The sequence below is a fragment of the Lucilia sericata genome, unplaced genomic scaffold (genome assembly GCF_015586225.1).
Source record: "Lucilia sericata isolate MDLA Ls3-8-SP2 unplaced genomic scaffold, ASM1558622v1 Contig002720F_arrow, whole genome shotgun sequence".
Lineage (NCBI taxonomy): Eukaryota > Metazoa > Arthropoda > Insecta > Diptera > Calliphoridae > Lucilia > Lucilia sericata.
In genome coordinates this window covers 28,755-38,055 of record NW_023996441.1, presented here as the reverse complement: position 1 = coordinate 38,055, position 9,301 = coordinate 28,755, and the positions used below count along the sequence as shown (strand labels likewise).

Below are 9,301 nucleotides of genomic sequence, written 5' to 3'. Positions count from 1 at the left end.
TACCGGAATATTTTTAATTTTATTCGTTACCAAAGAGTTTTGATATTCTTAAGTAATTTGGTTAAATTTCATTTTTCAGTATTGAAAATAAAAATGACATTCAACTATTGTAATGGCAAGTAAGTAACGATTATGGAACCAATTACAAATAAAAATAATAATAACATTGCTACTATGAACAAAAATTGACTGTGTATTTTATATATTAAATATATATATATATTTTTTCTTCAATCTCTTTTCATTGCAGTTGCCACATAGTATAGCGGGTGAAGAGTGGCCTTTGTATTTGGTGCACCATTAGCATCCGCTGGTCTTTTCCATGGTACTCAGTATACAGCACAAGAAAAACTTTTAGCCGAAGCTGTTATGTCATACTGGTGTAATTTTGCCAAGACAGGGTAAGCATTTTATTTGATTTTCAGTTTGCATGAATATTAAATTAAATAAAGCAAAAAGCTATACTTACTAGGAAAATTTTACAAATTCTTGTCATTTCATACAAGTAAGTAGAGAAAGTGTGTGTGTGTGTGAAGAAGCTAAGTAGTGATAGAGTTTTTTTTAGGTTTGTTAGTCTTTGAAAAGTAATACCACGTTACACTATAATCATTATTATTATTATGATTATATACCAACAGATTTTGAATTTTTTCTATGATTCTTTTTAGTTCATTTTCTTCTTTTATTTTGCTTTAGAAGACACTTTAAAGTGTTTGTTTGAAGATACAAATAGATTTTATATTTTTATCCTATTTGCTTTAGACATACTACCAAATAACTATCAAGTTAAAAGTTCTAAAGCTGCAAGAAGTTAAGGAAATCTAAAAAAAAAAAAAATAGAAGCACAAAAGAAAATTTACAAATAATAACAATAATGTCATGGTAGTGGCAGTAGTGGCTGTGGCAGTTAGTCTGTTGGTAGCAGTGCTAACAGACATAGTTGTGCAGTAGTTTAAGCTAAACTTTCATTCAGTTATTTGTTTTCATGACAGTTGTATGATTTCTTTCAAACAGTTTGTCTGTTTACAGTATGTCAATGATGGCGCGTAGTTATGGCAATTCCATCACTACTAAAGAACGAACTTCTTAAAGTTTGTTAAAAATATAAATTGAATTTTTATTTCCCTCTATTACCACTCTTTACCTTCTATTCATTTCTTTTTATAGAATTTAGTATTTCTCATGAAAAAGATTATTTCCTCAATTTCTTTCAATTATCTATATAATTTCAACTGAATTTTATATTCATGTTTATGTGTGGCAATTTAGTTAAAATTAATATTTGTTTAAATGTTTGTATATATTTATAAGTATGATTTTAAATTTTAGCCTAATACATATTGGGAATTCAAGCAAATATGATTTAATATGTCAAAAATTATTTTATTTATTTTTAGCAATCCTAAGGCTCCTTGGAAGGGTAATTTTATTAATTTGCATGCCTTAGAATGGGATCGTTATGACTTGGAATGGCCGGAATTTAATAAACGTTCTCAGGCATACATGAATATTGGTAAGAAAAAACAAAATATGTAAATATGTAAGAAAAATCTATAACTAAATAAACAATAGAAAAAATATTTCATAATAAGGGATTCTTTGTTTGGAAAAATATGGTATACAATTCAAGTTATTTGAATAAGTCATTTTCCCATTTTCAAAAATGAATATTAAAGTTAATAGTATATTAAAACCCTTTGTTTTTTTATACAAAAAGGTGATTATCAACCATAGTAACCTAGAAAAAAAGAACTTCCAAAAAAGCGAAAAAGTAGTCGAATTTACTCCATGAAAAACTGAAAAACTGAAAAAGACCGGCAGAAGCAATGATTTTAACACTAGCTTTTCTTAGAAGTGATGCTCTATTATTCCCTCCCACCACCATCATTGTGATAAGTTTGTCATTCCGTGTGTAACACTAAGAAATATTCATCTGAGACCCAACAAAGTATATATATTCCGGGTACTTATCAAATTCTGAGTCGATTTAGCTATGTCCGTCTATCTGTCAGCCTAAAACATGCTCACGTTAAAACTAAGCAAAGGAAGTAAATTAAATTCACGGAAAATATTCATTGTTGTCCTAAGCAGTTTGGTATTCAAAATCAGTAAAATCTATTCACAATGTAAAAAGTTAGGAGTAAAAATTTCAGACTACCTCGAAATAAATTACGTTTTTTTCCTATTTATCGTTTAAAATTTATATGTTTAAAATAAATACAATCGATCTAAAATTTCCTATAGCCCCCATAAAAAGGTACATGTTCTCGGAAATAGATTTATTGTTAAAACCACCAACAAATTTTTCATATATGTATATAATATAAACAGAAATCATATTACGAACTTAGATGTGTATCGGTACATAATTTGTCATAGCTCCCATACAAGGTCCACTTCCGAAAATCACTTAAATGCACATAACTAATTAAGAAATTAAGATATTAGATATACGACTTTACTACATTTTTTTGGATCGGTCCATAATTTGTTATAACTCCCATATAAGGCCCACTTCCGATAACCACGTAAACAAACATTTTTCATTACTGAATGAAGATATAGGTAAAAAATTCGTCATGAATATGTTTTAAAGTACATATAATCCACCCTGAGAAATATTTTCCGGAACGGTCCATAATTGGTAATAGCTTCCGTATAAGGCCCACTACCGAAATCCACTTAAATGCACATAACTAATTAAGAAATAAATATAAGACTCTACTAAAATTTTTTCGGATCGGTCCATAATTGGGCATAGCTCCCATATAAGGTGCACTTCCGAAAATCACCTAAATGCACATAGGTGATATTAAAGATATTGGAATTATATTCAACATAAAAAGTGTTTTATGTATACATATACGAATCTACTAATTTTTTTCCGGATCAGTTCCACAATTGGACATAGCTCTTATATAAGGACCACTTCCGATAACTACGTAACGGACATTTTTCATTACTGAATGATATCGGTATAAAATTCGTAATGAATGTGTTTAAAGTAGATATAAACCACTCTAAGAAATATTTCCCGAATCGGTCAATAATTGGTCATAGATCCCATATAAGAGATCCACTTCCGAAAATCGCATATTTCATTGATAAATAAAGATATCGGACTAAAATTCCGCATAAATAAGTTCTTTACATATACAAATCACTCTCAATTTTGTTTCTGGATAGACCCATAATTTTTCAAGTCTCCGATATACGGTCCACTGCCGAAAATTACTTTAACTCACATATTTCATTGACAAAAAAAAATATCGCTAATATATTTTTTGTATATATAAATCATTCTGAAAAATGTTTGGATCAGTCCATAATAGCTCAAAACTCTAATATAAGATCCACTTTCTTAAGTCACTTCATCATTCTGCGAAATTGGTCATATCTTTCATAGACGTTTATACTTGATCAAAGTTAATTCCATAGATGTATAATGCAACTAATAAGTGATTTCTAAATGATAGCACCCTCATCACGGAATATTTTAATCCAATTATATGGGTTTTCATAAAAAGTAGCTTACGGATGGAGGGTATTTAAGATTCGGCCAAGCCGAACTTGTTATGATTCCAATTTCACTATTTCTTAAGTTGTGCTCAAGAAGTCACTTTTATGTATTTTTTTGGAAGTGATTTGGAAGTAAAAAATAATATTAAGAGAAAAAATAGCATTACATACATTCAACATTTTTAAACTCATAAAAATTTCATTGGAAGTTATTAAACATCACTTCCACAGAAGCTAATATAAAGCTATTCTTTTCGAAGTATTTTTTTATATTTTGCTGTGTAATTATAATTGTAGTTTATAATACAAAGAAACATCATTCTTATACTCACAAAATTTATGTTTACTGTAGATATTTATAAGAATCTCTGGTGATCTAGCCATGTCTGTCCATCCGCTGTTAAAAATTATTTTATGTTTGTTCAATGTTGAAAATGGGCAACGTCAGTCTGAAATTTCGAACAAACCCTCATAAAGTGACTCCCAGATTCATAAAGTAAATAATCCCAAAACTACTCCCTTGCTAAAATTATGGGAGCACATGATCCACACTCGCAACACGGTCTCATGTAATGACTATTTTGTTTAAGAAAAGTAAGCATGATATATGTCTGCATTACATGGTACTACATAACGAATCGTGTACTCCAATAATGTTTATAGGGAAGAAGTTTTTGAATTACATTAATAGATGTACTCCAATAATTTTTGCAGAGTACCAGTATAGTGATTTGACAATATTAAGTTTCATTAGTTATATATCATATGCTTACATAACTTATTCAACTCATGCGAAATATATATTTATCCATAGTATGAGTTACATTCTCTTTTCTAAGAGTAATTGCTTGAAAAGGGTTAAAACTAACATATTTATTTAGTCGTAAACATCTTTATTAAACAAATATAATGTGTCCAAAAAGGACATGTTTAATCAAATGAGTATTTATTTAAAAAATATTTACCTTCTGGGAATACGACTTTATTATAAGTACATATTTTCATATGTAAGAAAAATTCTTAAAACTATCAAACAGAGTAGTTATTGGAAGCAAGTTTCCGTAGATTCCAAGAAGTGTATGTGATAAGTCCTAACACATGATTCCTGTTATTTGAGAAATATTTAAGGTTAGAATGAAAAGAATATGTACATATCCTTTTCTCTATATGGTATTCTTATGAATACATTCAGTATTTTTGAGCACAAATACGAATATTTTTAAAAATCTGTATTAATATTTAATTATTATGCAGTCAATTTCTTAGAATCATAACAAAAACTTTAAATATTTAAGTATAGTAAAAGTACAACTATCCAAGGAATCCTTTATCAATAATGTAAAGCATATTTTAGCAGACTTCAAAAGAGAAGAATGCTATTTTATTGAATTTTCTAAAAAAAAGAACTACTAACACGAAATATCTCAATATTTTATAAAATCATATTTCACTAAAATATAAAAAAAACTAAAATTCTACTTTTCCCCTTCTCCTTGCGAACAGGGATACCACCGTCTGTTGGTTATAAATATCGACAAGTCTATATGAATTTTTGGAATAAAGAATTACCCGATGAACTCAATCAAATTGCACAAATACAACAGCAGCCATTTTTACAAACTAACAATTACAATAGCAACAGTAACAATAACTATGAAAATGGAAATGTTGCAAGCGGAACTACAGCAATTTATCCCAAACGTTATGGCTCAAAACTAGATGTAATAACCGGTCATATGAATAAATTTGGTACACGTGATAATGGTGCTGAAGATCCGGTTAGAACATTAAAACTATTGCTGCAAGAACCGTATGCAAGTGGCAAAGAGACACAAGCGGAGAATATGTATAATGCACCACCGTCTACGCAATATAAAGGTATAGTAATGGCAGGTGGCAATGTACAAGGAAGTAGTTTTGATGATGATAATAATGATGAAGTAAAAGCTCAAGGCTATGAAATACGTTATAATGGTTATAGCACCAAGACGGCTTATACTACACGTTCTCCCTATAATACCATTTATGGCTCAAAACAATTTGACACATATATCAGTAGTGGTGGCGGCAGTAGTGCTAAAGCACAAGGTGTTGGTTGGGATAAAAAATACTATGAAGGCAGCAGCAGCAGCAGTACTAGCAGTAAGATAAACAATGGCAATTATGTAAATGAGGATAACAAGCCATCGGGGGATGAAGCTGACAATAATGAACATGTGGCCAAATCAGAAACCACTTTACATTTATTAATCGGCTTAATTATTGTATTCATCATTTTGAATGTCATCATTTATTCCACTTTCCTGATGCAAAAGAAAAAGAAAACCAAAACTTTACAGCGTAAATTGGGTGGTGGCATTTTAACCTACGATGGCACCACCGATGATGATCTGAAAAGATCTAAGACAAATACCACTCAGCATGGAGATGATGGTGATGATAGTTTTATAATGGATACCATGAGAAAATCGAATACTTATGAACAGGTTAAGACAGAAAGATCACCTATTAATGGTTTTAAAATAACCAGACAATTAAGCTGTTCAACGGTGGATACTCATACGAAAGTAAGTGAGTGGATAACCACCACTGAGCCTCACAAACAGGCCACTTTGCAGAGAAGACCTAGTAGTGGCAGAAATTCGAAAAAGTCTTCTTCATTCTCTAGTTCTCTAAGAGGCAGTGGCTCTTTTGGCAAACCTCAACCCTGCAAAGTAAGTGTAGCCATCGATGCTACACCAGAGGGAAGAGGCAGCAGCGTCCTGGAGCAGGAGCCCATAGAGGTGACAAAAATGAAACAGGATGGCCGTAATATTATCATATGTCAAGATATAGAGGTGGAGGATCAAGAACTTCTAACGCCTCAAGATTCTTTAGACAATAGCCGTTACACTTTAATGCGCCAACATTCGGCAGCAACTGAAGCCTGTGAGACAGAACTGATACAGCCTATGCATCAACATTCACGTTCTGATCCCGTAGAAATGTACTATAATCAAAATGAAAAAATCACCAGTTTTATATCAAACGAGGACAATGATTTACAGGATATAAACGTAACCAGCAGAGAAGATGACTATGATGTACCCGCCGAGGCCTTAACAGCCGAACAACAGTTAAATGTTATAAAAAGAAGAAAATATCCCAAAGTTTTGCCCACTTATATGCAACACGAAAGAGAAACAGATTCGCCACCCATGACTAAAGATTTAAGCACTACTTATAAGCGTAATTCATTACCACCAAATTCTTACTTTCCACACTTTGCTCACAGCAAACAACAACCACCCTTGCCACCACCTCGCACCATAGCCACCTTAGGACGAAAACCTTCAATTGGTAGAAGAAATAGTAACAATATTACCACCTCACCTCTAATGGTGGCACATGACTATGCCGAAGAGGAAGAAGAGGAGCCAGAAATTACACAAAACACTTTAATAGTGGGTTCATTAAAACCCACTGAGGGTTATTACTCAACCTTGAGAAGACAGAATAAGCCAACTAACACAGATACACAAACAGAAAATTACCATATTCCATCAACAGCAGCAACAGCAGTAGCTCCAGCACCACTAGCAAACCAACAGCAGCAACAACAATCAGTATTTCAATCATTTGAATCTAAACCACCTTACTATAAGACACCCGAAAGAGAAGTTACAGCACATCTTACGGAAAGGGTCTATTGCATACAAGCACCCCAAACAAATGCCCAACATCAGCTTACATGTTGTAACTCAGAACCTACAACACCTACCATCTATTATACACCTACAGCAACGCCTATGGCCATGATAAATGACTCGTATGCGGCACTACCATCAGGAATTGTTTATGCTCAACCTAAAAAGTCTCATATACCACGTATAGTACCAAATGCAGCAGTACCACTAGTGGCAACAACATCATCTAACACAAGTCTATTACATTCCAGTATAAATGAGAATCATGGTATGGTGTATTCTCAGGCCTCTTCCAGCGATGCTGTTACTAACAATTGTAAAGATACAACTAATTGCTGTCAGGTTTTGCCAAAGGTACCAAATGACAATCAAGTGTCATCTAGAGAAACTTTACAAACACCTGATATAAATACAGCAGCAACAGCAGCAATGCTACCACAAACAACAACAACACGTATACCACAATTACATAGAAATGCAAATGTAGCCACCATGCAACAACAAACTAGCAATATTGATAAAACAAATGCAAATATAATACCCAAGGCAACAACAATGACACCTAACATATTGATAGTAGAAAACAAACAAACTTTAACAACAACAACACCACCAACCGCAACAACTGAATTATCCTCAACAAAAGTATTATCGTCAGCTTTATCATCACCAACAACATTATCGACCTCATTAGCAACATCATCAAATTATTCTGCTTCTTGTACTAAAGCAACGACATTGACAACAACAACAACACCTTCTCCTTCATCCACTTTGACTTCTTCCGCTTTTGGTAATTGCCAAAGTTATGATGTGACAACACCAAAGTCTCCATCTAATAAAACATCATCAATAACTTCATCATCTTCATTGTCATCGACATCATCTATACAATCGGATTCAGCATCTTCATCATCTGCCACTTCATCATCTACGGGTACGGTACGCACAGAATTGCAACAGAAATGAGAGACAAGTGTAGAAATATAAAAATCATCAATTGTCAGGTGTTGATTTAGTATCTTTAGCTTTGCAACATGAATATTGGTTGCACATGTAACAATATGACTTGATTTTGTAAATATATTTATTTTAGTTTCTCTTTTTTTTTACCAATAACTTGATTTTTCTGCATATATGCATGTTATTAGGTAAGAATAAAATATTACTTTTATATGACTACATATAACTAGTTAACTGTAGTTTAGGATTAAATAAATGTATTAATATAAAATCTAGCTTAAGTCCTATGTATTTTTGATTATAAGCCATACATTAAGAAGCCATTGAAATGTTGACAGTTTTCCAATGTTTGTATAAGAAAATTTATACAAAATAACATTATTAAACATGCAGTTCAAATAACCATATAAGAAATGTTTATAAACTAAATATTGGTATTAAAATAGAATTAAGTAAAATTGAATAAATATTTCTTTTAGTTTTTATTGTAAAATATAGTTTTTAATTATTTAACGAAAAAAAGGTTATTTTTGGGATTCGATTAAGATTTCGGCATTAACAGTGTTTGATCTTTTGGTGATGCCCAAAAATATGCAACGGATTTATCTAAATTTGCTGCAAAAATGTAGTACTCCTCCTAAGAATGTAGATTGCTAATCCAAAACTTATCCAAACACATATGTAGAGGACTATGCATGTATTACATTAGATTTATTCCAAAACTACACCTTTGCTTAAATTATGAGACTACATAATCTCGTTGAATGGCAACTAATGTTTAATACAGGTCTAATTCGGGGCCTTGATCCAATAATATTCGAACTTTACAATACCTATCTAATTATGTTCGATATCTTCTACGTAAGGATTATCTGTCAGAGGAACTGTATTGCTGCTTCAACTTTTTGCAAATCGTGATCAGTATACTCAGAGAAATTACTATGAATAGATAGACACTTGAAGCCTTGAGAATAAAAATTTAATTTGAAAATCAGTCATCAAAAATATATCATGTTAGGAACCATGTTTTTTGAAATTTTCAAAATCTGTGTTCTGTATACCTGGAAGGAAAATATGTTGTTGGTTGGTTGGTTAACGTGGTAGTTCACTACACGCGAACTGTCAAGTACAGT

At 31.8% G+C, this 9,301-nt stretch overlaps 1 protein-coding gene across 1 annotated transcript; it reads left to right on the top strand.

Moving 5' to 3' along the window:
* Positions 1 to 250: 250 nt before the first annotated feature.
* On the top strand, positions 251 to 8,661 carry LOC119614240 (serine-rich adhesin for platelets-like; the record flags this gene model as incomplete). The annotated part of the gene is given in 4 exon segments (XM_037970379.1): positions 251 to 275; positions 278 to 401; positions 1,398 to 1,513; positions 5,023 to 8,661. Coding segments are annotated over 4 exon segments (3,417 nt in total), but the record flags the coding sequence as incomplete, so codon positions are not given.
* Positions 8,662 to 9,301: the final 640 nt, after the last annotated feature.